Source organism: Bubalus kerabau, chromosome 1 (genome assembly GCF_029407905.1).
Source record: "Bubalus kerabau isolate K-KA32 ecotype Philippines breed swamp buffalo chromosome 1, PCC_UOA_SB_1v2, whole genome shotgun sequence".
Classification (NCBI taxonomy): domain Eukaryota; kingdom Metazoa; phylum Chordata; class Mammalia; order Artiodactyla; family Bovidae; genus Bubalus; species Bubalus kerabau.
The window spans coordinates 9706116-9734058 of NC_073624.1; the positions used below are offsets into that span (position 1 = coordinate 9706116).

Consider the following 27943-nt stretch of genomic DNA (forward strand, 5'->3'; position numbering starts at 1 on the left):
AGCTGGATTCTGTATTAAGAGCTCATCAGCGATTACAGTTGATCCTCAAACAGCACAGGTTTGAACTGTGCGGGTCCACTCGAGACATGAAATGTTTTCAATGAAGACTGCAGTACCACAACCTGGGGTGGAACTGCAGACCCACACAGGGCCCCTGAAAAAAGAACTGCACAGACTTGATTGCGTGGAAGGTTAGTCCCCCCAACCCTTTATTTTTCAAGGGTTAACTGTATTTTTTAAAAAAGAACAAACCCAAGATGTACTTGGCTACCTTCCTATTCCCAGACTAGAAATCAATACTGTCATTCTTTACAAGTCCTTTATAATTTTTTTGGGGGGGGATTTGCTGCATGGCCATGTGGAATCTTAGTTTCCTGACCAGGGATCAAACCTGTACCCCGTGCAGTGGAAGTGCAAAGTCCTAACTACTGAACCTAGAGAATTCTCCAGGTGGCTCGGTGGTAAAGAATCCGCCTGTCAATGCAGTTGCAATGCCTGGGTCAGGAAGATCCTGGCAACCCACTCCAGTATTCTTGCCTGGGAAATCCCATGGGTAGAGGAGCCTGGCGGGCTACAGTCCATGGGGTCGCAAAGAGTCAGACACGACTTAGTGACTGAAACAACGTCATCGTAGACTGCAAGTACATGAGCCCAGTCTTCTGTTGCCAGACCTGAAAGTGACTGCTGCAACTCAGAAAGGTTCTTGGACAAAGAGGAATTTTTTTACCTTTTTGGCCTTAAAGGGTCAATCAGTATTAAATGGTGCTGCTGGCTTAGGTGAGAGAAAACATGAGGGGCAGCCTTCTTTGTCCTGCTAAAATGGTCCAAGTAATTTCCAGGTATGTATCACAAGCACTTGGAAGACATTTTTTTGTTGGAATCATTTTTTTTTTAATATTTAAATACAAAATGTGAGCACTGACTTTTCCTTTTTAGACACACATACACACAAGCCTAACAGCCGAAATATTGGAGGAAATGAGCTCCTGCTCTGTCCTCCAGTCCCCATCTTGTGGCTGAAGCCGCCAGCCCTCCCTCCATCTTTTCCAACATACACAGAAATTCACAGTGGCTGCTTTGCAGCAGAGCTGTAATTAATGCATTTTGTATTTTATCTTGTGTGCACATCCCTCCCCAACATCTCCATTCTATTAACGGTCAGGAGCATATCCTTCTCCACGGCATCAGTTCCCACCCCAGCAAGGGAATAGTGAAATCTTCCACCAGGAGTAATTTAGTGAGGGGGGTGGGTGGCCAGAGCTGGAGTAACCGTCTGCGTTGCTGCTCTCTGGTATCAGCATCGAGGAGAGAAGAAATAAGTCAGGACAGTGGAGGGCACAGCTGCAAGTGAGGAGTCTCTCCATGAGCCAATGTGGGGAGAATTCCCGCCACCAGGTTTATAGAGCCATGTGCCAAAGTTTAAAAAAAAAAAAAATCCAATAATCAGCAGTTCAAACACTATTGAATTTTCAAACTTCTTCCCACCAAGACAGGTCAAATATAGCAGTAGCAATCTAGATTTTTCCAGGAAGTGAAGGTAGAGCCCCCGGCATTCCTCCTGACAGCCCTGTATTAGGCCCTAGAAGTATCTGGAAAAGAAAAGGAGGGGTGTAAGGCATTGTACAGACCCAAGGGTCTCATTTTCATCATACCTGTCTGGGCAGACAAAGTCTATGAAAACAATGTTGCGAAAATGGTACCCAAAGGGCTTGAGCCAAGATCCCAATCCTGCATGGCACATTAGCTGCCCTACCTAGGTGCTGGAGGAATAAACAAACTTGTGTCGCCACTATTGGCAAAAAGCCCAGGGTCTGGGCTCACCTGCCGTTGCTGCAGCTGCTGCTGTTGCTCCATCTGCAACTTCTCAGTTTCAAAGACGACCGGAAGAACCAGGATCATGAAGGAAGTGGTTCCAATCCACAAGGCTGCCCTGGAAAACCTGCACAGGGAGCATGAGTGTGACGGGAGACAAAGACAAGACAGCTTCCCCAAGAACGAACTAGTAACCAAACCTCTCACCCTGCACACATTGATGTTTTTGATAAACACGTTCTACCCAACCCCTGCACCATACTCCTGCCACAAACAGGAGGAGCAGTTCTGGGGGCTGTACATTTAATAAGAAGAGTCTGAACTGAGTTCTCACAATGCTGCTTTTATTACACATAATCTGATCCTCACAATGACCCCCACCCGATAAGAAGCCTCACTTTACAGAAGAGAAAATCAAGACCAAGAAAGGTTAAGGTGGCACCAATCCAAGGTCACTCAGTGATCGAGGTGGCCTCCAACCCAGGTCTGCTGTTTCCAAAGCCCGTGTTCATTCAGGGCACCTCGGTCACGCCAGGCACATCCCAATGTCTTGGCCCTTGTCCCTTACCTGTACATTTTTTGAGCCACGAAGAGGGAGAGGTCAAAAGTGGCTCCAGCCGCCGACCGGACCCTCTCCGGGAACATCTCCGTCAGACCCCACAGTCTCTCCGATAGGGTTTCATCCAGCTGTGGTGGAGGAGGCGTGGATATGGGCCGAAGCTGCGGCAACCACCCCTCGACGCCGGGACACCCCGGTCCAAGCAGGGCCTTACCCCGCCTCCAGGAGACGCCTCCGCTGGGACCTCTCCAGGCTCCGCGACGCGCCTTCGTCCAGATTCCGCAGCACGCGGATCCCACACCCCCACTCCCTGCCCACACCTCCCAGCCCCTCTCTGCCCTGGGGCGCTCAGTACCTCCTCGTCGTCTTCCTCCTCCAGCTCCTCCTCAGGCTTCTCGGCATCGCCTTTCGGAAGCAATTCGTCTGCGGACAGAGGCGCCCCAGGGCCGGCGGCGGCGGCAGCCATGGCTGTGAGGGGGCACCGGAAGCGAAAAAGAAGAGGCGAGTGCAGCGACGACGGTGGATAGAGCCGCTCTTCCGGGAGCCGGAGCTTGGCGGACTGGGGAAGAGCGCCGCCCTCTGGCGGATTGACTTCAGTTCAGTCAGTTCAGTTCAGTCGCTCAGTCGTGTCCGACTCTGCGACCCCATGAATCGCAGCACGCCAGCCCTCCCTGTCCATCACCAACTCCTGGAGTTCACTCAGACTCACGTCCATCGAGTCAGTGATGCTTCACTGGCCTTCAAAAGGCAGACGGGAACGTGACACAACTGGAAAACTTGTTAAGGCAGAGAGTCGGGTGTGCCCGCGGTAATTCTGTTCAGTGGACTTAGGGTGAGCCTGGGAATCTGCATTTTATTAATAACAAGCCTCCCAGATAACACTTCAGTTCAGTTCAGTCGCTCAGTCGTGTCCGACTCTTTGCGACCCCATGAATCGCAGCACTCCAGGCCTCCCTGTCCATCACCAACTCTTGGAGTTTACCCAAACTCATGTCCATCAAGTTGGTATATCACACTTAGGCCAACACTAGAAAGAAAAATGGCTGTCTGGGGAGGCCTTACAAATAGCTGTGAAAAGAAGAGAAGCGAAAAGCAAATGAGAAAAGGAAAGATATAAGCATCTGAATGCAGAATTCCAAAGAATAGCAAGGAGAGATAAGAAAGCCTTCCTCAGCGATCAATGCAAAGAAATAGAGGAAAACAACAGAATGGGAAAGACTAGAAATCATTTCACGGAGAAGGCAATGGCACCCCACTCCAGTACTCTTGCCTGGAAAATCCTATGGACGGAGGAGCCTGGTAGGCTACAGTCCATGCGGTCGCGAAGAGTCAGCCAGGGCTGAGCGACTGCACTTTCACTTTTCACATTCATGCATTGGAGAAGGAAATGGCAACCCACTCCAGTGTTCTTTCCTGGAGAATCCCAGGGACGGGGGAGCCTGGTGGGCTGCCGTCTATGGGGTCGCACAGAGTCGAACACGACTGAAGTGACTTAGCAGAGATCTCTTCAAGAAAATTAGAGATACCAAGGGAACATTTCATGCAAAGATGGGCTCCATAAAGGACAGAAATGGTATGGACCTGACAGAAGCAGAAGATATTAAGAAGAGGTGGCAAGCATACACAGAAGAACTGTACAAAAAGGATCTTCACGACCCAGATAATCACAATGGTGTGATTACTCACCTAGAGCCAGACAGCCTGGAATGTGAAGTCAAGTGGACCTTAGAAAGCATCACTACGAACAAAGCTACTGGAGGTGATGGAATTCCAGTTGAGCTCTTTCAAATCCTGAAAGATGATGCTGTGAAAGTGCTGCACTCAATATGCCAGCAAATTTGGAAAACTCAGCAGTGGCCACAGTACTGGAAAAGGTCAGTTTTCATTCCCATCCCAAAGAAAGGCAATGCCAAAGAATGCTCAATCTGCCACACAATTGCACTCATCTCACACGCTAGTAAAGTAATGCTCAAAATTCTCCAAGCCAGGCTTCAGCAATATGTGAACCGTGAACTTCCTGATGTTCAAGCTGGTTTTAGAAAAGGCAGAGGAACCAGAGATCAAATTGCCAACATCCGCTGGATGATCGAAAAAGCAAAAGAGTTCCAGAAAAACATCTATTTCTGCTTTATTGACTATGCCAAAGCCTTTGACGTGTGGATCACAATAAACTGTGGAAAATTCTGAAAGAGATGGGAATACCAGACCACCTGACCTGCCTCTTAGGAAACCTGTATGGAGGTCAGGAAGCAACAGTTAGAACTGGACATGGAACAACAGACTGATTCCAAATAGGAAAAGGAGTACGTCAAAGCTGATATTGTCACCCTGCTTATTTAACTTCTACGCAGAGTACATCATGAGAAATGCTGGGCTGGAAGAAGCACAAGCTGGAATCAAGATTGCTGGGAGAAATATCAATAACCTCAGATATGCAGATGACACCACTCTTATGGCAGAAAGTGAAGAGGAACTCAAAAGCCTCTTGATGAAAGTGAAAGAGGAGAGTGAAAAAGTTGGCTTAAAGCTCAACATTCAGAAAACGAAGATCCTTGCATCCGGTCCCATCACTTCATGGGAAATACATGGGGAAACAGTGGAAACAGTGTCGGACTTTATTTTTCTGGGCTCCAAAATCACTGCAGATGGTGATTGCAGCCATGAAATTAAAAGACGCTTACTCCTTGGAAGGAAAGTTATGACCAACCTAGATGGCATATTCAAAAGCAGAGACATTACTTTGCCAACAAAGGTCCATCTAGTCAAGGCTTATGGTTTTTCCAGTGGTCATGTATGGATGTGAGAGTTGGACTGTGAAGAAGGCTGAGCACTGAAGAATTGATGCTTTTGAACTGTGGTGTTGGAGAAGACTCTTGAGAGTCCCTTGGACTACAAGGAGATCCAACCAGTCCATTCTAAAGGAGATCAGTCCTGGGTGTTCTTTGGAAGGAATGATGCTAAAGCTGAAACTCCAGTACTTTGGCCACCTCATGCGAAGAATTGACTCATTGGAAAAGACTCTAATGCTGGGAGGGATTGGGGGTAGGAGGAGAAGGGGAGACAGAGGATGAGATGGCTGGATGGCATCACTGACTCGATGGACGTGAGTCTGAGTGAACTCCGGGAGTTGGTGATGGACAGGGAGCCCTGGCGTGCTGCGATTCATGGGGTCGCAAAGAGTCGGACACGACTGAGCGACTGAACTGAACTGAATCCAGTTTCCTTTCCCTGAGGGCTGTATTTGGTGGGAGTAAATTAGAGAGCTGGAGATTTATTGGTCTTCTGGGAAAATGTGAAGTTAACAATCTCAATGTATTAACATAAAGGTGAGTTAACACTCAAGTATCAGACATCATTTGTGTGCGAAGGTGGGTGTTTGGGGGTGCTCATTTAATCCTCAGATCAACCTACAGGTGCTATTTCCCCCATTTTAGAAATGAGATCGAGGCACAGCACAGGGTTGCTGCAAGTATTCCTGAAGGATGGATTTCTAGAAGTGGGTTTCCTGGTCAAAAAGTTGTTCACTCAATCATGTCTGACTCTTTGCAACCCCATGGACTGCAGCACTCCAGGCGTCCCTGTCCATCACCAACTCCTGGAGCTTGCTCAAACTCATGTCCATCCAGTCGGTGATACTCTCATCTCATCATCTGTCATCCCCTTCTCTCCCCGCCTTGAGTCTTTCCCAGCATTAGGGTCTTTTCCAGTGAGTCAGTTCTTCACATCAGGTGGCCAAAGTATTGGAGCTTTAGCTTCAGTCCTTCCAATGAATATCCAGGGTTGATTTCTTTTAGGATGGACTGGTTGGATCTCCTTGCAGTCCAATGGACTCTCAAGAGTCTTCTCCAGCACCACAGTTCAAAAGCATCAATTTTTCAGCGCTCAGCCTGTTTTATCATCCAGCTCTCACATCTGCACATGACTACTGGAAAAAACAAAAAATTAAGATCATGGCATCCAGCCAAAAAGTGTGAACATTTAAAATTTTGCTAGGTATCAGGTAATTGCCCTCAGAATTACAGTATCATATACTTTCACACGGAGAAGGCAATGGCAACCCACTCCAGCATCTAGTCTGGAGAATCCCATGGACGGAAGAGCCTGGTAGGCTGCAGTCCATGGGGTCGAGAAGAGTCAGATGGGACTGAGCGACTTCACTTTCACTTTTCACTTTCATGCACTGGAGAAGGAAATGGCAGCCCATTCCAGTGTTCTTGCCTGGAGAATCCCAGGGACAGGGGAACCTGGTGGGCTGCCGTCTATGGGGTCCCACAGAGTCGGACTTGACTGAAGCAACTTAGCAGCAGCAGCAGCATACTTTCATAATAATAAATGGAAGTATCTTTTTCTCCAAATTCTCCAAATTTTAATTTTTTGTCTATACAATGGATGAAAATTCTTCTTTTTATAACGTGCCCAAAAAGTTATTAACATAAGGGTAATTTAATATACCTCTTTAGCCAACTGACTGTGGAACCATAGACTCTCAGGACTGGACAGTCCCAATCCTTCTTTCATATTAGGGCATGGAGGGATGGGGACTCAAGAGATATACCTAGCCTTTGAGTTATGCAGGAATTCAGGTCCCCATGCAGGAGGAGGATTGTAACCTCAGGCTGAACACAAGATTCCTGGAGAATCGCCCCGTTACCTCACCACCAACCAATCAGGAGAAAGTCTGCACATGATGGAAGATAAGGAAGACTGATCCCCTCCCCAAATGACTCTCCCTTTAAAAACTGTTATGGTCAGCAGAATTTCAGAGTTGGCTTTGGACATGAGCCTGCTTCTCCCCAAGTTGTTGGCCTCTTGAATAAAGCCACCTTTCCTTTCCAACCAAGACTTGTCTCTGAGTATTGGCTTTTAAGCAATGTGCAGCTGAACCCGGTGTTTCCCCAGTGGCTCAGTGGTAAAGAATCCACCTGTAATGCATGAAACTGAGGTTCTGGGTCAGGAAGATCCCCTGGAGGAGGGCATAGCAACCCACTCCAGTATTTTTGCCTGGAGAATCCCATGGACAGAGGAAACTGGCAGGATACAGTCCATAGGGTTGCACAGAGTTGGACACAACTGAAGCAACTTAGCAATGGCATCTGATTTCTTCTACAGGTTCTTTCAAAAAAATGCTAGAAGACCAATACTCTTGAAGGGTTGAGAAGGCCATTTTGTGTGGAATCTACAGATATCATTGACTCTGATGAAATAAAATTCATACTATAGAAAGATAAGAAAAATTTAAACATAAAATCCTCCTTTGCCTTTGGGGCCTCCTCCCTCCCCTTTAGCATGTATTGTGACTCTGTTTTAACTAGACTTCCTTGTTGCTGTTGCTTAGTTGCTAAGTCCTGTCTGACTCTGCATGTCCGACCCCATGGTCTGCAGCACACTAGGCTTCTCTGTCCTCCACTCTCCTAGAGTTTGCTCAAATTCATGTTGATTGAGTCGGTGATGCCATCCAACCATCTCATCCTCTGTTGTCCCCTTCTTCTCCTGCCCTCAATCTTTCCCAGCATCGGGGTCTTTTCCAAAGAGTTGGCTCTTCGAGTCAGGTGGCCACATATTGGAGCTTTAGCTCCAGCATCAACCCTTGCAATGAATGTTCAGGGTTGATTTCCTTTAGGGCTGACTGGTTTGGGAGACCTCCTTGGGAGATAGATAGACTGCCTGGGGACCTCCTAGATATTCCTTCTTAATCTCATCAAGGGTCACAACTTTTTAGGAGGTAGGCTTCCTTTTTTAAAAAAGTTTCTATTGTTTTATTTTTGGCCTTGAGCCACGTGGGATCTTAGTTCCCAGACCAGGGATCGAACCTGTGCCCTCTGCAGTGGAAGAGCAAAGACTTAAACCACTGGACCCCCAGGGAAGTCTAGATAATCTTCCTTCTTAATCTCATAAAATGCAATGATGACCCATTGATCTGGATTGTGTAAACTGTCCATAATATGGGCCTTACGGGACTTCCCTAGTGGTCCAGTGGATACAACTCTGTGCTCCCAGTACAGGAAGCCAAGGTTTGATCCCTGGTCAGAGAACTAAGATCTCACATACTGCAACTACTGAGTTGGTGTACCACAATGAAGACCCAATGCAGCCAAAATAAATAAATATATAAAAATAAAATCTAAAAACAAAAAAACAAAACCCCACAAAACCCGATAATAGGGGACTTCCCAGGTGGTCCAGTGGTTAAGACTGTGCTTCCACTGGGGGGCGGTGGGGGGGGGTGCGGTGCGGGGCGCAGGTTCAGTTCCTGATGATGGTGATGGTTGTACAATACAGTGAATGTATTAATATGATTTAACTGTGCTTTAAAATAGCTAAGATGGTAATTTTTATGTTATGTGTTTTGCCACATAAAAACTTTTTAATTAAAAGCCAAAATATCAGAATAACAAAAAAAAATCAGAACTATCCTCCAAAAATCCCCCTAAAAGTGTCAGGGGTAGGGAAGGGCATCTTCTTTCCCCAACCCAACAGTGAATTCAAGGAGGAGTTGCTGGGGAGGAAGGAGGGAAAGCGTCATTGATTGTCTTAAGGAGCAATGGCTCCATGGCAGCAGAGGAGACACACGAGAAGACCGATGGCAGCCCAGAGCCTCTGTGGAGGGACAAGCTGCAGGTGCCATCAAGCGAGGGGTGATGTCCCACGCTGGGTACAAGGGTGACTCTGCCATCTGGATGGAGCTAAAGTGTTCTAGGACTGTGCCCCCAGCTCCTCTTATCCCCTATCCCTCAACTCTATAGTTTCTACCTTTTCTGTTTTTCTCGTATCAGAATGTGAAACTGGCAATACAGTAGTTCCTAATTTGGTTTGGTTCAGTGTGGGACATAGATCCCTTTGAGAATTTTACAAAAGTTCTAACTACCCTCTCCCAAGAAACCATACACATCAGCCCATATGTGTACAATTATGTATATGGATCCCGTTATTAGGCCTCAAGCTGTAATTTTTTTTTTTTTTTTTACCATTTCTTTATTTTTGGCTGTGCTGGGTCTTCATTGCTGCTTCGAGGCTTTGTCTAGCAGCAGTGAGAGTGAGCTACTCTCTGTTGAGGTGCATGGGCTTCCCGTTGTGGTAGCTTCTCTTGTGTGGACCACAGGCTCTAGAGGGCTGGCTTAGTTGCCATGAGACACGGGGGATCCTCCCAGAGCAGGGATCAAACCTGTGTCCCCTGCATTGGCAAGTGGATTCTTAACCACTGGACCACCAGGGAAACCCCTTCTCTGGTTTTTTGCTCTCCCTCCCTCATACCCACAGAACTTTCTATCTCAGCTCTTCAGTAACAGTTCTTCCCTAATGACACTCAGCTCAGAAATTTACGAGACGGTTGCAGCAATTACAAATGATGGCAAACACTAAGTAGACAGCACTACTTACTTGGGTGCCCCCAAAGTAGTAGATTTGGTCAATAAAGCTTGGAGGAGGAAGCACTTTAGCCAGCATCTGATAGATGTATCTGACAAAAAGGTAAGATCTTGAAGGTATACAGCATTTTTTTTTTTTTTTTTTGGCCACACTGCATGGCTTGAAGATCTTAGTTCCTTGACCAGGAATTGAACCCAGGCCCTCAGCAGTGAATGCAGAGTCCTAACCATGGAACTACCAGGGAATTCCCAAACCACATAGCATTTCAGAGTGTGTGTGTGTGTGTGTGTGTGTGTGTGTGTGTGCGTGGCGGGGGGGAACCAAAAAGCTTTATCGTAGTGAGATACGGCTGATTGTTTTTCCCATTTCTTACAGATTTTCATTATCCTTGACTTATCCTTTGTGCCCAAAGATAATAAACAGTACAGTCTAAATCTCATCTATAACAGTATTAAGGTAGGTATCATGTGAACAATGAATACTGCTTAATCAAAGTGTGACATTACAATACTAGGAAAATGGAGATGGAGAAAGGTAGGGGCTAAGAGCTAAATCCTCATCTTCTTGACTTATCCTTAGACTCAGCTCACACAACACATCCATCAGCAAACACTGGTGGCTCCAGCTTCAGTCCCAGCCTAGAATCTGACCACTTCTCCTAAACTGCCACCTCTCTGGCCCCAGCCTTGCCCTCTTCCATCTGTTCTCACACACAGGGAAGCCAGAGAGATTTTTTTTTTGTTAAATAAAAGTCAATTGGCGTTCCTCTAGTGAAACTCACCAATGGTTTGCTTCCCCCCTCACCCTAAATACAAGCGCTTCCTCACTGCAGAGCTGTTCCACACGGCTGAATCCCCCTCAGGTGCCCATGGTGGTGCAGAGGGAACCAGGACCCACATCACTGGGACCATGATACACGCCCCTCCTGATTCCAAAGCTCTCAGACCTGGATCCTTCCCTTCTAGCTGGGTCATCTTGCTGAGCTTGTTTCTTCATCTAAAAGCAGGGGATGATGATAACAAACATGAGAATTTTTCATAAGAATTAGAAACATAGCCCTTCTTTGGTTTATGTCCCAATAAACCTATCTCAGCCTTCTCATCCTCTGCCACCTCTTTATCCTTTCGCTTTCAGTCTTTCCTGGCAGCAGGGTCTTTTCCATTCAGTTGGCTCTTCACATTAGGTAGCCAAAGTATTGGAGCTTCAGCTTCAGTTCTTCCAATAAATATCCATTTTGCTAGCATTTTGCTAGCCTGGAAAAATAAGTCAAAATACAGTTTATACTAAATGTGTATCACTTTTGCGCCATTCTAAAAAGAGAGTCCCTTGGACTGCAAGGAGATCCAACCAGTCCATTCTAAAGGAGATCAGTCCTGGGTGTTCATTGAAAGGAATGATGCTAAAGCTGAAACTCCAGCATTTTGGCCACCTCATGCAAAGAGTTGACTCATTGGAAAAGACTCTGATGCTGGGAGGGATTGGGGGCAGGAGGAGAAGGGGATGACAGAGGATGAGATGGCTGGATGGCATCATTGACTTGATGGACGTGAGTCTGAGTGAACTCCGGGAGTTGGTGATGGACAGGGAGGCCTGGCATGCTGTGATTCATGGGGTCGCAAAGAGTAGGACATGACTGAGCGACTGAACTGAACTGAACTGAAAGTCAAAACATTGTAAGCTGAACCATCATAAGACCATTGACCCACTGTCTACAGATGTCTAGCATCCAGGGTGCACAGTAAATGGTTGCTAAAGACACTGGTTGAGGAATAGGCAAACTCTCCATTGCTCCTATTATTTGCACGTGAAAACTTGCAGTCTCATTCAGTATCCTTTCTCAGTGTCTTCTAAGTTAGTCTCTCCTGCACCAGGAAGGAAGATTATGAGCTGGGGCTTCTCTATCTACCCCACAGGGAGCTGGCCCTGAGGATGGACTACATGAGGAAGCCCCTCACCAGCTCCCCTCTTTCACTGTGGGCTGTGGATCACAAGCTCCCACATTTCCGCTCTGATCCCAGACCAGCTTTTGAAACCTCTGGAGTTTGGTTCCTTATCTGCCAACAAGCATGCAGACTGATATGCCCTGCTCTGCAGGGCTGAGCTGAGGAGCAAAAGAGAGTCTAAGCAAGATCCAAAGCCCTGTCCAGGTGGGTAACAGGCGTCCAGAGACAGCTGACGTCAGTAGCCATCGCCAGTCTAAAGCCTGGAGCTCCATGTCCTGCCCCCAGGGCCTTCCCCCTGGACTTTGGAAGCCGGACTCCCTCTTGTTGACTTTGGCTGGCTCCCTCCACCAGCCAGAGAAGCCCAGCTCCCTCTAAGGGTACAAACTCCCACTTGGGGAAGCCAGCCCTCTATCCCAACCACTCAGTCTCTGCCAGGTCCAGACGAGTCCCGACACCCGGAAAGAAGAAGGCAGGGGATCTGGGCAGAGTGACCGTTTTTGCTCCAGCTCAGCCTCTGCTGAGGCCCAGGAAGCTGGAATGCTTCTCTTGTGATGGGGACATCCCCCCCACACCTAGCGGATGGCGCATCCCAGGATTAGAACCCAGCCTCCATAACTCACTTCCTCGGGAACTGAGGCTTCTTTTTTTCAGTCACTTTGGCCACAGAGATTAGATAACATCATTTAATTTTAAAAAGTAGGGTAAAGAGGAAAGTAGCACAAAAATATAGTGTTGCCATGGAAGGCTGGCTGCTGGCTGCCGAGATGCTGAAGCCAGAGGAGGTTGTGGATCTGGGGGAAATGAGTGTTCTTTAAAGGAGCTAGAGGATGGGCTGGAAGGAAGAGAACCAGGACAGCCTCTCATCTGAGACCCTCCTAACGAGAGGGCACCACACCTCAAACACCGATGTGAGGGGATAATGGGATGACCTCCGTCCCAGGAGGGTGAGCCTGGGCCATGGGCATCTGGGTGTTAAGTGACTGGAGAAAACCCAAAGGCTTCCGTCACTCCCAGGCCTCCCCGGGGAGGTCTCCCCTGCCGTGAAGCACAGGACTGGCCTGGAATCCACTGCGGTCACCTTCCTACCCCCAACCCAAGGGGGCCGGTGCCTTCTGACCCCATTATATGATGCTCTCTCCTGGGACTTGATCCCTCCGTTTGGCTAAAAATACCCTCAACCACATTCCCCTCTTCTGATGAATGGGTTTCCCCCTGTTCTCTGGACAGATGTCTTTGGGGGTCTTCATTTTCTCCGCCTGCTGACGCTTTTCAGTTCATCCAGCTCTTTCTCCATTAAGTGGGATTCAGCAGTGGTCTCTGAGAGCTGGAAGAAGAACAGCAAACCATTAAGCGACAGGGACGTTTCACGGCCATGACTCAGGTTGGCAAGGTCAGCCCTGTGCGCTGGTAGAGGCCCCCTGGCATTTCTCTAACGTTGCCGGCGCCTCCATGATGGGAACCCCTTTGTAACTGGGCAGAGAGTAACCTCCTGATGACCCATGACCTCAAGTGCTTGCAGAACATTCACCATCCATTCTCTCACCACTTTTGATCACCTAGGATTGTGTGGCACTCACTGTGTTAAGGACACCAGGTTTCAGGGGATGCAAAGCACAGATATTGGTGATTTCAAGGCTAAAGGACTAAGTTGCCTCTGAGTCATGGCTCACATAAAAATGGCTGAGAAAGAATGCCACTCCCCTCATCAGGATTCCTCAATTGTCTCTGGAGGAGAGGGTGGAAGACGCTGCAGACAGGGATGGAGAGACACAGACTCCAGAGGTCAGCTGACTGTGAAAAGAAGAGCTGTACTTCCCGAGCCAGATGCTATTCCCAGAGCTTTACTTGTATTAACTCAGTAATGAGATGGATCCTCTTTTCTGGCCCATTTTACTGCTGAAGACACTAAGCTTCTTCACACAGAGTAGTTAAGTAACTTGTCTGAAGTCACAGAGCCAGGGGCAAAGCTGGGTCAGGGACCCAGGCAGTTTAGCTACAGACACATGCTCTTAACTACGACAGGGTGCTCTCCTGCCTCTCGGTGAACCTTCACATACACCTCTATGTTCAACAGGCTGTTTTAAAAGCCACAAGAAACCGATGCCAACGGGCAGTGTGGCTCTCTGCAGGTCTTCGCCAGGCTCTGGCTAATGGCTGCTTGGCGCGGGTCCCTGCCTAGCCAGGAGCAGACTGTCCTTCACTCCTGAATGCCTTCCGGCCGCCATGCCTCCCTTTATCTTTCCTTACATATCCCTTCCCCTGATGGGCTCCTGACTGGACAGATGACACTCTCTCTCCCCTTTGCGGATGCCAGGCCTGGACAAGACTCCAATCTCTGTCCTTACCCTGAGGACTGTCACCATGTTTACTGTCCTTCTCTCAGTTAGACTGAGCCCTGGAGGGTGGGGACTGTGTCTGCCTTGGTCTCGTATCTTTGGATTCAGAGCACTGTGCCTGGGCAAGCTGGCACTCGAGAGTGTGGGCCGGCTGAAATGACTCGTGGTGAAGCTGCCCAGGGAAAGCCAAGGCATCGCCCCCTGGCTGCCCTCCTCACCATGTCCAGCAGGATGTCCACCTTCAGCCGCAAGAGGTTGTTCTCTTCTTCTAGCTGCTGGTTCCGTCTCCGCAGGCGCTGAGCCTCCCTCCGGTCCACACCTCCACTAATCCCCGTCTCTGGCAGAAGGGGCACAACCAGCGGTCACCAAGTGATGGCTGCTCTCCACCATCTTGCTGGGGCAAAACGGCAGGAAATGCAGCCCACCTGCTATCCACTGGCCATTTTCAAACTTCAGGCTCTGCCCGGCCAGGTTCATGGTGAGGGTTCCGTAGTCAAGGCCCAGTTCCACCTCCCGCGTTGACCGGTCCAACTGTGGGTGAGACATTCATGCTGGCATCAGGCAGCCAGAGTACACAGGCTTGTGGTCCAGCACCTCTTCTGCTAGCTGTGAGACCCCCTGCATGCACTCAGCTGCATCAGACTCTGCGACCCCACCAACTGTAGCCTGCCAGGCTCCTCTGTCCATGGATTTTTCTGGCAAATACTGGAGTGGGTTGCCATTTCCTCCTCCAGAGGATCTTCCTGACCCAGGGATAGAACCTGGGTCTCCTGAATTGGCAGGCAGGTTCTTTACCCTTGTGCCACATGGGAATCCCCGACTATGTGACCCCCCCGACAGCTCATCTCATTTCTTTTTCTCTAATCATAACTCGGCACATTTAATAATATTTTTTTCAAATAAAGTCAGAAAATTAAATAAGGTACCAAAAAACTTTTAAACTATAAAAGAAAAGTACTGCTGTATATAACAAGTGTTTTCTAGAAAATCTATATATGATGAAATTTGCAAACTGAATTATTTCATATCTATAGAGCACTTGGCAGTTTAAGAAGTCTCACTGTAAATTTTTTGTCAAGTGAAAAATCTTTTTAAATGTAAGCCTGAGCCATCACTTGCTTCCTATGGAGCTACATATGTCCTGGAAAAGGCATAAAATGCTAAGTCCCAATTAGTGGTAGCAGCTGTTCTTTAATGTGTTTTTCGATGTTTCTACAGCTCACTGAGTGCCCACCGTGGGCCAGGGCTGGTACTGGATATACAGAAATGAATGCAAACCCTCTACCCTGGAGGAGCTTGGAAACTGCCTTTGGAGCTGTGGCAAATCCGTTTGAATGTTTTTTAATGTTGGCAAAACATCATCCTTTGAGAATGAATTTGTTCTCAGACATGACTAAAAAACTGATTCCTGGCCAAGTCTTGGGAATCAACTGAAGTCAAACTGGATAAGATCGTTTGGTCCCCAAAATCATAATGAGAACGACTGTCTTTTATGGTTCTTGAACAGCTCTGATAAGAATTTCCAAATAGGAGCTAAGACATGTTTTCAGCAATAGCAATCATATGAATTAAAAGGATACCCTCCCACGAGGATGCCTCTGGAGGACCACACTTCCCATAAGAGGCCAGGCTCGAGGCTCTGTTCACACTGCACACCACTGCTGATACTCACATTATGCAGGTTGGAGAGAGAGGCCGACTTCCGAGGGGGCGTCTTCTTCGGACTAAACGTACTTCCAAAGAGAGGCATCTTCAGCCTGATGAAGGAAAGGTCAATGCTCCCTTCTCCCAGGGTCAGAAAAAGTCAAGGGGTACAAAGAGTTGGATTGTGCCCTTGTGCCCCTGTCCTGCAATCACATAAAACACACATTCTGTCGTGACCATTAACTATCCTGGTGACAGCTCCCCTGTGCTGAGTGCTCATGATGTGCTAGGCAGCACGCCCAAACCTTGGCAACATCTCAGTCCTCACAACCGCCCTTGGTTCAGCTCCTCTGAGTGTACACATCTGACAGATGAGGTTTAGAAAGACTAAGGGCCTAAGTGGGAGCTGATATTTGAACTCAGGTCTGTGTGACTAGTCTATGTCAACCACAGGCAAGTGCCTAACTGGCTGGTCTTACGTTTTGTTAAAAACTGGTATCACTAGATTTATAGACTAGACCAAGGCACTAGAAGGACTCTCAAGAGAGTCCTTTGGACAGTAAGGATATCAACCCTAAATATTCATTGGGAGGACTGACGATGAAGCTCCAATACTTTGGCCACCTGATGCAAAGAGCCGACTCATTGGAAAAAGACCCTGATGCTGGGAAAGATTGAGGGCAGGAAGAGAAGGGGGTGTCAGAGGATGAGATGGTTGGATGGCATCATCAACTCAATGGACATGAGTTTGAGCACACTCTGGGAGACAGTGAAGGACAGGGAAGCCTGGTATGCTATATAGTTTGTAGGGTAGCAAAGAGTTGGACACGACTGAGTGACTGAACAACAAAAGGCATGAGATCCTTACTCCTGGACACTGCTAAGACTCACAACTGGGGCAACAGCTTTTACACACACTCTATTTTAAATAAATAAAAGCCTTTTTCTGGGAACTTGTCTTTTTGCTTGCTTATTGGTTTCTTTCTGATTAAAGAAGTTCTCAATTTTAATGGGATCTGACTTATTAAATTTTTTTAAGGATTAGTGGTTTTTATTTCAGAAATTTTTGCCTACCCTAAGGTCATGATATTTTCCCACATTAACTTTTGGAAGTTTTCTTCTTTCAGCTTTCACATTTAGGACAGCCACTCATCTGCAATTAACTTTTGTATGTGGTGAGATGCAGGGCCACGGTTCATTTCTTTCCCTGTATTGCGTGCGTGTGATTTACTGAGTGGTGTCCGACTCTTTGCAGCCCCCTAGACTATAGCCCACCAGGCTCCTCTGTCCATGGAATTCTCCAGGCAAGAATACTGGAGTGGGTTGCCAGTCTGTTCTCCAGGGGATCTTCCCAACCCAGGGATCGAACCCTGGTCTCCTGCATTGCAGGCAGACTCTTTACCATATGGGCTACCAAAGAAGCCCAATTTTAATGTATGATACACAGATAGCTTAACAAGATTCCCTCTAAGAAACCGTAGAATGACGAGAACAATAATGAAGGCACAAATGAGCAAAAAGAAAGCAGCAGAACTCTCACCTTTCCTCCTCCCAGGGATAAACTCTTCCTTCACCACATTATGAGATAAAAACAGTAATGAGTTTATCATATCTAGCAAGAAATTGGCCAAAAAGAGAGGGTACTTCTCCAGACTACTTGAAACAAGGCTTTATGTCAGCTATTATTAAAAAATAACTAATAGTAGGTTTTCATCACAATTAGCAAGACATATATTCAATAAGAACACAAAGAAAAAACTTTGTACTGTTTTCAGTGATGTAGAAATTAATATCAGTAAAATTAATGACAAAAGTTTAGAAGCTTCTTTAGAAGCTTTACAATATAGATATACATATATGTATAGAAGTATATGTACATATGACTTACAAATAAAATACATAAGACATTTACAGGTGTGTGCTCATGAGTTTTACTGGTGTGTGTTTGTGATTAAAAACACAGAGATAGAAAACAGAGTTGTGGACACAGTGGAGGAAGGAGATGAGACAAATTGAGAGTGGCATGAAACACATGCATTACCATACATAAAAAAGATAACTAGTGGGAAGCTGCTATATAACACAGCTCAACCCAGCGTTCTGTGACAACCTAGAGGGCTGAGATGGGGTGGGGGTGGGAGGGAGGTTCCAGAGAGAGGGGAACATATGCATACTTATGGCTGATTCACAGTGTTGTGCAGAAACCAACACAACATTGTAAAGCAACAGTCCTCCAAAAACCAGTGGTAGACCCACAGCCCGAGAGATGGCATTTGGGCTGGGGCACCACACTTTAGGACTTGGACAAACCAGAATGCTTCCATCTTGATGGTGAGTGGGATAGCAGTGGGGACCGAGATGCTGAAGGTCTTTGAAGCTGTGCTACTATGTCATCCAAACACCGTGGAAGGCCCTGGCATTGTTTCTGCAGGAGAAAAGAAAAAGCATGGAAGAGGGAGGACAATTACTCTTATGTCCACAGAGGGCAGAACAGGAATGAAATAGGAATATCCAGGGAGAACGATTTTAACCCAAAAAAGAAAAGGTCATAATAAAAACTAACTAATATCACTTCTTGAGTATCCATGAGAAGTTGGACCCAATGCTGGGGACAGTTCATATATTTCTTTTATCCCTTGCAGGAATCCCATAAGGTAATTTTCCTGTCCATATTAGAAATTAGAAAACTAGGGCTCGAAGAAGTTATCCAGTTTTCCCAAGGTTCATAGCCATGGTCAGTTGGCTAAACATGTATACCAAATTATCCTTGTATTAATAACTGGTGGGGTACATCATAAAAAGAAGCATTTTCATCCATCATGTTGGCAACATTTAAGAGATTAATAATACCATGTTGGTGAAGGTATGGAGACAAAGATACTCTTGGTGGAAACATAAGATGCTATCATTTTTTCCATTAGGGAAAACCTAGGAAAGTTTTTCAGGTGCATAGTTTTCGGCCAGCGAATCTACTTGTAAAAATTTATCCTCCAGAAAGAATTGGACATGTTCACACAAATATTCTCTGTTGTTGGTAGCAGTCAAAAATAAGAAATAATGCAAAAGGTCTACGAATGGTTGGTATAGCCAAATAATACTGGGGAAGTCCATAAGGGAACACTAGATAGTAAGTAAAAACAAAGAGACAGTCATACGTGTACTTACTTGAAAAGAAATCCAACACACTCTATCGTTAAGAAAGCAAGTGATAGGGACTTCCCTGGTGGTCTGGTGGTTAAGACTACACACTTCCAATTCAGAAGGCATGAGTTTGATCTCTGATCGGGGAACAAAGATTCCCTATGCCAATGGCATGACCAAAAAAAAAAAACAAGCAAGCAACAGAACAATGTATATATTATAATCCCACATGAGAAGACAAAAGGAAAAAAAAAAAGCAAAATATAGGTCTCTAAATAAAAAAGATTTGGAAGGATAAACACCAAACTGCACACAGCGGTTAAATCTGGGAAAGGAAGTAGGATGGCTGACTTAACTGAATTTGCCATTTTTTAAACAGATTTTTTTTAATTTTAATTTTTTTAGCTGTGTCGGGATCTTACTTTCCCACCAGGGATAGAACCTGGGCCCCTGGCAGTGAGAGCATGGAATCCTAACCCCTGTTCTGCCACCCTAATCCCTGAATTTGCCATTCTAAAGGTTAAAAAAACACCCAAAATGGCCAAATAGTGGCAATTTCATGTTACAATATAAAGTTACAGTAAAGAAATATGTTTGTGGATTTAATGAATTATCACAATGATAATATTCACATGTAACTTATGAAAACAAACCAAACTAATGTACAAAAAAAACAGATAAGAAGCAGTCCCTGCCCCTCCCAGCACCTGGAGACATCTGAAGAAGGAAAAATAAGCCAAGTTGTTCGTGCTAAGCCCACGGTGGTGCTAAGAACACTAAGACTGAGCATAGTACCTGGACACAACAGGCCAAGTTCTAGGCCCAGTTCTACCTCTCAGTTGCCGGCTAAACCTTGGCCAAGCTACTTTAGTCTTCCAGGTTTTAACTTATTGCTGACTGGGTGGACTTTTGCAGAATCTAATGCCTATGGCCGGCGATTTGTTATGGAAGTGAATACATCTCCGGTCAATAACATTCAGGAAGCAAAACCTCTCTGGTAAATAATGTGTTCACAAGGGCACTTCACCCATGACCTCACTAATTCTCGTAACACTTAAACCAATGCCCATCATCAATATATTACAGACAAGGAAAAGGAAGGGTCTGGACTAACTTTTAAGTCAGATCCACTCAACCACAAACAACTCCGGCTGAGACCCTGAGATTCTGGAACATGAGTGTGGACCAAGAGGTACCAGTTCTACCCCTGGCCCCAGGCAGCCCTCTTTCCAGTGAAATTCCCTGGAGAGGGCTCAGCACAAAGGAAGCAAATGGAGAGCATCTGGGTTCCATCCGTTGCTCTTCTGTTCACCCCCACTGGGCTCCTGCACTTACTTCTCTGAGCCCCAGGCTTCTTTATTTACAATCAGGGCTTCCCTGCTAGCTCAGTTGGTAAAGAATCTGCCTGCAAAGCAGGAGACCCTGGTTGGATTCCTGGGTTGGTAAGATCCACTGGAGAAGGGATAGGCTACCCACTCCAGTATTCCGGCCTGATGGAAGAAGATCAAGTAGTTTTTTCCCATCTACAGATCAGAAAACTGAGGCTTAGAGAAGTTAAGTAATGTGCCTCCAGTCACGCCGTGGGAAGGCGGTGGAACTGGGCTTCAAATAAGGTCTACGCCTCTGTGCTGATGATCGTAATCACTTCTTCACTATGCAATGCTTTACCGTTTGCAATGGGCCATAAAATACAGTATCTTCTTTTAATCTAACAAGAAAGTGAGAAAGAAGTCTCTAGCTTTCATCAGAATCTCAAAGACTTCAGAGCCAAGCAAGAACGTGCCACGCAGGTACATGGCCACCTCGCAGGGCTGTTAACCGCAGAGAGCGTTCATTCGCGCGCTCTCGTTAATTACCCTCATCGCCGACCTACGAGGGGAATTACTACCACAATTTACAAAGGAGGAAACACACTACGATAGATGCGGTGCACCGCCTGCGGAGAACCCGGCCCCCGCCCCCTGCTCCGCGTCCTCCGGTCGCTCCAGCTGTCGGGAGGCCCTAGGTCCCCTGGGGAACGCCGGTGTCCCACCCTTTCTCGGACCCTCGGGCGATGCCGGGCTGAGAGACGTACCTGACGTGCCCTAAAGTCGGGGGTTCCAAGCAAACCCCCGACCTCCCGCCTGGTACCCACCAGAGGCCCAGTCAACTGCGGCTAGAGAGAGCGCGGGTGTCGCCCGGCCGCTACGCGCATGCGCGGGCTCAGCCCCGCCGGATTCTACCACCGAGAGATTTGGGGGTACCCGGCGCCGTGCGGTCCCCATCGCGAGCCTACGCGAAGCGCAAGAAACTCATGAGGACGGCTCTTGACATACTTAATAGACTCCACAGAGGCAGTGTCTTCTGGAGTCACTTGAGCTATAGGCAAGGTCGAGAAACCACACTCAGTCTCCCCGAAAACCCCTTGGTCTGGTCTTTCCCCCGCCTACGGGGACCGTCGCCATGGTAACGGCGTGTCACGGATGCCGGCGAAGTTCGCGATGCCCCCCATTGTTGTGAGAAAGGGTGCAGGTGCCGGCCGTGGCCCGCGTTGCCGGGAGAACGTCAGGACTTACAGCAGCAAAATGGGCCTCTCCCAGACGTCCCTCCTCCTCTTCCTCTTCCCAGATCACAAAACAAAGGGTACCCCTCCCTGGTGGATGTGGGGGCCAACAGGTCTCGGGTGTCCCATCCAGAACTTCACAGGGTCCCCCGAGGGCCCCGTGGCGGAATCGGCACCGCCGAGTTCCGCGGATTCCGCCTGCAGTCTTCAGGTAAGATGAACAGACACAGACCATGACCCTGACTTCCCATGCCCCATCTCTAGTCGGCTTTGACAGGTAGGGGAGACTGAGGCCAGGGGCCGCTTCAAGGTCGCACCGTGAGCGGGGTGCAGAGAACTACTCCAGATCTCCTAAAATCCTAACAGTGTGTGTTTGATAAACATTCCATTTGATAAACGAAGAAACTCGGGCTCATTCAAGGGATATTTACTGGGTGCCTAGTGAATGCACCAGGTCATCCAACCAATGAGGGAGGGGCAGGACCCATGGGTCTCTGGCTCCAAGTACAATTTTCTTCCAACTATACCTTACTTCATTGAAAAGGGGAAAGTTCCATGTCCTGGAACCAAACTGCCTGGTCTAACCCAGCACCATCCAATGGAAACATAATGTGGGCCACATACATAATTTAGAATTTTCTCAGAGCCATATTTTTAAAAAATTCTTTAGAAAATCAGGTGCTATTACTATGAATAATGTTTATTTTCATTCATATGTCCCAAATATGATCTTTTCAACCTACAATCAATATTTTTTACTTTATTCTGCTTTAGGTTTTAAATTTTAATTAGCTAAAATTAAGATGTTAGGACTTCCCTGGTGGTCTAGTGGCTAAGACTCCACGCTCCCAATCCAGGGGGCCCAGGTTTGATCCCTGTTCAGGGAACTAGATCCCATGTGCCGAAGCAAGGAGTTCTCATGGTGCAGCTAAAAGATCCTACGTGCCACAAGGAAGATCAAAGATCCCATGGGCTGCAGCTAAAACCTGGCACAGCCAGATAAATAATTTTTTTTTAAGATTTTAGTAGTTTGGTCACACTAACCAAATTCCAAGGACTCAGGTGTCACATGTGGCTCGTGGCTTCTGTGATGCACAGGTCTAGACTTCTCCTGTCCTTCCACTCTGTGCCCCTCTGCTTGGATGGTGTTTCCCTTCCTCACTTATCTAAGTAACTCCTGCTCTTCCTCCAAGTTGTGACACCTTGACTAGGTCGATCTCCACTATTATGCCGTCTCTCACAACACTGTGTCCTTCCCTTTGAAATAGCGCGTGTGCTCAGTCGCTAAGTCGTGCTGACTCCTTTGTGACCCCATGGGCTGTAGCCCACCAGGTTCCTGTGTCCATGGGATTTTCCAGGCAAGAATACTGGAGTGGGAGCAGTGGTCAGTTATAATTCATGCTTACCAGGTGGCACTAGTGGTAAAGAACCGGCCCGCCAATGCAGTAGACCAAAGAGACGTGGGTTCAATCCCTGGGTCGGGAAGATCCCCTGGAGAAGGAAATGGCAACCTACTCCAGTATTCTTGCCTGGAGAATCCCATGGACAGAGGAGCCTGGTGAGCTACAGTCCATGGGGTCGCAAAGAGTCCGAGATGACCGAAAGCAGCTTAGCACTAGCACATAATTAATTAGCACTTGTCACCTCTAGTTGACATAAGCTCCATTAGGGCAGGGATCAAGTCTAATTTAGTTCACCATCCTGTCCCCCAGTAAGAATGAATTGTTGGTTCTGTTGGGCAGTCAGTAGGTAGTCATTTAATGACTGAAGGTTAAACTGAAGAAAAGTCTGCCTGACTACAACCTCAGCATTGTTTTAACTAAACATGTTTAAGTTAAAACATTTAACTTTAATCAAAGGACTTTCAAATCTCGTGTGCAAGAATATGTGCTCCATGAAGGCAGAATGTTTTTTTATTCTTCCACTCATCTGCCCCTAATATACAGCACAGTCCTGGACACAGGGTAGATATTCAATGAAGTTAGTGTTCTCCCCATCCTCTTTTTCTCCCCAAGTAATGACAGTAAAAACTTATCATGCTTCAGAGAATACTTATCCTAAAATAGTATGATGAAAAATTCAGAAAGGAACAGAATTTTAAATGTTTCTCTTAAGAAGCATAATATTCAGTTCTCCCATTAGATGTGAGTCAGTCACTTCAGTCGCTCAGTCATGTCCGACTCTTGGCGACCCCATGAACTGCAGCATGCCAGGCCTCCCCGTCCATCACCAACTCCCAGAGACTACCCATACTCATGTGCATTGAGTCAGTGATGCCATGCAACTATCTCATCCTCTGTCGTTCCCTTCTCCTCCTGCCCTCAATCCTTCCCAGCATCAGGGCCTTTTCCAATGAGTCAGCTCTTCGCATGAGGTGGCCAAAGTATTGGAGTTTCAGCTTCAACATCAGTCCTTCCAATGAAATGTTAAACGAAAGCAAGAGGCTTCTTAACAGAGTCCCCCTAAGCCTGGCTTTTCAGAGAATGTGTTTAATTTTCCAGTTCATGTTGGGGCAGGGGTGTGGAAGAAAACTCAGAAGCGCTGTATGGCTAAAGGCTGCTGCTGCTGCTGCTGCTAAGTCACTTCAGTCGTGTCCAACTCTGTGCGACCCCATAGATGGCAGCCCACCCAGCTTCCCCGTCCCGGGGATTCTCCAGGCAAGAACACTGGAGTGGGTTGCCATTTCCTTCTCCAGTGCATGTAAGTGAAAAGTGAAAGTGAAGTCGCTCAGTCATGTCCGACTCTTAGCGACCTCATGGACTGCAGCCTACCAGACTCCTCCATCCATGGGATTTTCCAGGCAAGAGTACTGGAGTGGGGTGCCATTGCCTTCTCTGGCTAAAGGCTAGGAGCAGAGTATTGGCCTGGGCCAACCTTTCCTACAATCCAGCTGACTTGGGGCAACCCAAATGGATAACCTCTTTGGCCCAAAAAGAAATGTGATGAGTTAGAAAGGGACTCAGGGAACGTCCCTGGTGGTCCAGTGGCTAAAACTCTGATCTCCCAATGGAGGGAGCCTGGGTTCGATCTCTGGTTGGAGAGCTAGATCCCACATGCTGCAGCTAAGAGTTGCATGTCACGACCAAAACCTCCCGCATGCTCCAACTAAGACCCAGTGCACCTAAGTAAATAAAATGTAAAAAAAAAAAAAAGGAATCAAATATCGACTGAACCTACTTCCTAGAGGGTAATTTGCCTAATGAAGAAAGATGCGGAAGCAAATTCTAGTTCAGGATTGTAAGTGCTGTAATCGTTGCAAGCAGAATCCTGGCCTTCACGCAGAAGGTGTGGTACTAATGGCCTGGAATAATTCAAGAAGGTTTTCTAAAAGATACATCACCTGGGCTGATTGAATGGGGGCAGCAGCATGTACAAAGGCATAGAGCACACAGCATAGCAGGGACCAGGAAGAAGCTGAGTGCAGCAGGCGTATAGGATGGCTGGCTGTGGGGAAGAGAGCAGAGCAGAAGGCAGGAACCAAAGGAGAGGAAAGGAGACTGTGGTGAAAGGGCACCTGGTTATTTTTTTTTTTTCATTGAACTATACCTTTTCTCTTTCCATTATGTATGAGCTTCTTGAGGGCAGATCTGCATCTTTTACTTCATTATAACCAGGCCTATACCCCCAGGCTCTAGACAGGGAGGACCCACAGATGGTAGTGATAAATTCCTCCTGGCCAGTAAGCAAGGATCCTGAGAGCAGTCTGGCCACCACATTCCAAATCCAGGAGGAGAAGTAGTGACGGGGCCACTGGAGAGGGAGCAGAAAGCCTCAGGTCTTTCAGGAGCCTCATGCGGAGGGGATGGACGGCCCACCCCAGCATCGTAGAAGCCCAGTATCTGAGAGCTGAAGAGGGTCCTAGCAACCTAATCCACATCTCTGACTATAGGTGAGGCTTAGAAAGGCAAAGAGATTTGACTGCATTTCTAGTTTGAAATCTGGCTTGCTGGATGGTCTGGAGCTCCAGTCTTTTCAGCACTCTGGTCTCCCTTGGGCTTCCCGGGTGGCTCAGTGGTAAAGAATTCGCCTGCCAATCCAGGAGACAAGGGTTCGACCCCTCGGTTGGGAAGATCCCCTAGAGAAGAAAATGGCAACCGACTTCCGTATTCTTGCCTGGGAAATCCCATGGACAGAGGATCTTGGCAAGCTACAGTTCATGGGGTCACAAAAGAGTTGGGCATGACTTAGTGACTAAACAACAACAACTGTCTCCTTTTGTTTATTTATTTGGCCTTGCTGTGTTGCTTTCAGGATCTTAGTTCCCCAGCCAGGGGTTGAACTTGGGCCCCTGGTAGTGAGAGCATTGAGACCTAACCATTGGACCACCAGGGAATTTCCTAGTCTCTTTATTTTAAAATTAGGATAATTTTCATCAGAGGGTGATGGTGAGGATCGGCAGGTAGAAAGCAAAAGTGTATATGCCTTGAAGTTTTCAGTTAGGAACGTGGTACATATATACAGTGGAATATACGACACCCCTAAGATAAAAAAATATGGTGGCGCAGTGGTAGAGAATCCACCCGCTAAGGCAGGAAATTCAGGTTTGATCCCTGGGTCAGGAAGATCCCCTGGAGAAGGAAATGGTAACCCACTCCAGTATTCTTGCCTGGAGAATCCCATGGGCAGAGGAGCCTGGCAGGCCTTAGTCCATGCGGTCACAAAGAGTCAAATGTGACTGAAGCGACTTAACACGCACGCTCCAGGCATCTTGTGTTCAGCCTGAAGTTACAATGCTGCACCTGCGTGGGGACCTCACTTCCTGCACAACTCAAAGGTTATGTGTATCTCTTGAGAAGCGTGCACACACGTGTATGTAAAATAGAGAACTAATAGGGATCTACTCTGTAGCACAGGGGACTCTACTCTGTAATGACCTATATGAGAAAAGAATCTAAAAAAGAACAGATATAAAACCGATTCACTTTGCTGTACAGCAGAAACTAACACAACATTGTAAATCAACTCTATTCCAATAAAAACAAAAGAAGGAAAGAAAAAAAAAAGAATGGGTTTCTCTAATAAGTCTTTATTTCCCATGTTGTATGCGGCATGTGCCTCGCCATCAGCCCTGCTTGCGAGATGAACATGGTTGAGCTTTCTAGGTTGGTTCTGTGCTTATTTCTGATTTCCAGGAGGCTGGTTGAACAGAGAACAAGACCATAGTGGGGGAATGAGAGGCTCTTAAAAGTGGAAACTTAACTGTTGGTCAGTGTGCAAGGAAGCGGACCATGGCTCACTTCAGGAGGTTGGAGGTCATCAACTTCACTGCTTTGCCCATGGTGCCGCTGGATGAGCCTCTGGGTGTTTCCCTGATTGCGCAGAATGCGCTAAAGGATGCCATGAGGAAGAACCTGAAGGACAATGTGCCCTGTATCCTTGTCTGCAATGGAGACAACACACACCCGCACAGAGGCATGACGTGGGCTCTATCATACACCACTTACTAACTGGTTTCTTATGTGTTTGTTGATTTTCTTCAGTTATTTAAGCCCCACCTATCCTCTAAAAGAATTTGAGGCTGAGAAGGAGTGTTTGACTTGAGTTGGTTTTACTATGATAGAGCAGAAATAGCACCAAAGGAAGACATACTGGAAATATTTGTTGAAAAGGTGGGGAAGAAGAGGGAAAAAAAATGCTCTTTTTTCCCCATTGTCTCCTTTCCCTTCTACCTTCCAAAGAATTAAACTTAGAAACGAAGTTACAGTCCAAGCCTCTGCCCTCAGACCAGTTAGCTGAGTACTCAACTTTTTTTTTCTTTAAAAAAAATTGTATTTGTTTTTGGCTGTGCACATCATGTGACTTGCAGGATCTTAGTTCCCCGACTAGGGATTGAAACCAGGCACACACGGCAGTGAGAGTGTGCCAAGTCCTAACCGCTGGGCTGCTAGGGAATTCCCTTTCTTTCTTTCTCTTCTTTTCTTTCTTTCTTTTTAAAACTCCGTCTGGGGGACTTCCCTGGTGGTCTAGTGGTTGGGACTTCACCTTTCATTGCAAGGGGTGTGGTTCGATCCCTGGTCGAAGAGCTAAAATCCCACGTGCCTCACTGCCAAAAACCAAAACAGAACACAGAAGCAATAATGCAGCACATTCAACAAAGAATTAAAAAAAATAACTCCATTTGACCTTTCTAACCTGCCAGCACCTCTACCTGGGCCAGACTTTGCCCTTCTGGCATCATCCAGACACTACCAGAATCTTCCTTCTCTGACTCTGGCCTCATTGATCCGGATCTCACTTCTGACCCTGAACCTTGTGTCTCAGGGACCCACAGAATCCCGTCTCTGGGGGACCATAAAACTCATGCAGCAAATAGAGACCATCTTGGGTTATAAATAAGTCTGTCTTTCCATTTTCTATATAGCTCACTTACCTTCGAGTCATGCTCCTGCCAGCCAAGCTGCGTGTATCTCTCTGCATCACCTCACTTTCCGGGCCTCTCCGAAACCCTTCTCAAGATGAGCACAAACGATCCCATGAGGATCTGCTTCAAGGTCTCACTTTCCTGGGCCTTTTTCTAATGTGCCCTCTCTCTTCTTAATCCCACACTCATCACAACCTAAGCAATCCATTTCACTCCCTATGATTTGTCATGTCTCTCCTT

At 47.0% G+C, this 27943-nt stretch overlaps 3 protein-coding genes across 7 annotated transcripts in view; 1 reads left to right on the forward strand and 2 right to left on the reverse strand.

Annotated features, from left to right (window-relative positions):
• Positions 1-866: 866 nt before the first annotated feature.
• TOMM22 (translocase of outer mitochondrial membrane 22) lies at positions 867-2893 on the reverse strand. The gene is made up of 4 exons (XM_055566864.1): positions 2727-2893; positions 2381-2499; positions 1822-1939; positions 867-1589 (listed from the first exon to the last, which is right to left on the reverse strand). The coding sequence occupies exons 1-4, from the start codon at positions 2835-2837 to the stop codon at positions 1515-1517; spliced, it is 423 nt and encodes a 140-aa protein (XP_055422839.1). The 5' UTR covers positions 2838-2893; the 3' UTR covers positions 867-1514.
• A 9459-nt stretch (positions 2894-12352) lies between these two features.
• On the reverse strand, positions 12353-27827 carry CBY1 (chibby 1, beta catenin antagonist). Of its 5 annotated transcripts, none has more exons than XM_055566865.1 (6): positions 27713-27827; positions 17970-18084; positions 15688-15772; positions 14441-14546; positions 14234-14352; positions 12353-13003 (listed from the first exon to the last, which is right to left on the reverse strand). In XM_055566865.1, the coding sequence occupies exons 2-6, from the start codon at positions 17981-17983 to the stop codon at positions 12923-12925; spliced, it is 405 nt and encodes a 134-aa protein (XP_055422840.1). In that variant the 5' UTR covers positions 17984-18084; positions 27713-27827; the 3' UTR covers positions 12353-12922. The 5 variants fall into 5 exon arrangements, with proteins under 5 accessions (XP_055422840.1, XP_055422844.1, XP_055422842.1 ...); XM_055566869.1 differs by lacking the exon at positions 27713-27827 and adding an exon at positions 20875-20995; XM_055566867.1 differs by lacking the exons at positions 17970-18084; positions 27713-27827 and adding an exon at positions 20935-20995.
• Positions 26571-27943, forward strand: part of FAM227A (family with sequence similarity 227 member A) — a 43520-nt gene continuing 42147 nt past the window's right edge. The window contains exon 1 of the mRNA XM_055573645.1: positions 26571-26712. Coding sequence (XP_055429620.1) covers positions 26571-26712 — 142 coding nt within the window. The remainder of the gene's footprint in view (positions 26713-27943) is intronic.

What these genes read in the sequence shown, in the direction of transcription:
- CBY1 (XM_055566865.1), bottom strand. An exon ending in AAATGGCCAGTGGATAGCAG is followed by an intron (nt 14,353 to 14,440) that starts GTGGGCTGCATT and finishes CCCTTCTGCCAG; the next exon opens with AGACGGGGATTAGTGGAGGT. An exon ending in TGGACATCCTGCTGGACATG is followed by an intron (nt 13,004 to 14,233) that starts GTGAGGAGGGCA and finishes TTCTTCTTCCAG; the next exon opens with CTCTCAGAGACCACTGCTGA.
- TOMM22 (XM_055566864.1), bottom strand. Translation starts at nt 2,837, where the DNA reads ATGGCTGCCGCCGCCGCCGGCCCTGGGGCGCCTCTGTCCGCAGACGAA. An exon ending in AGGAGGAAGACGACGAGGAG is followed by an intron (nt 2,500 to 2,726) that starts GTACTGAGCGCC and finishes CCTCCACCACAG; the next exon opens with CTGGATGAAACCCTATCGGA. An exon ending in GTGGCTCAAAAAATGTACAG is followed by an intron (nt 1,940 to 2,380) that starts GTAAGGGACAAG and finishes CTCCCTGTGCAG; the next exon opens with GTTTTCCAGGGCAGCCTTGT.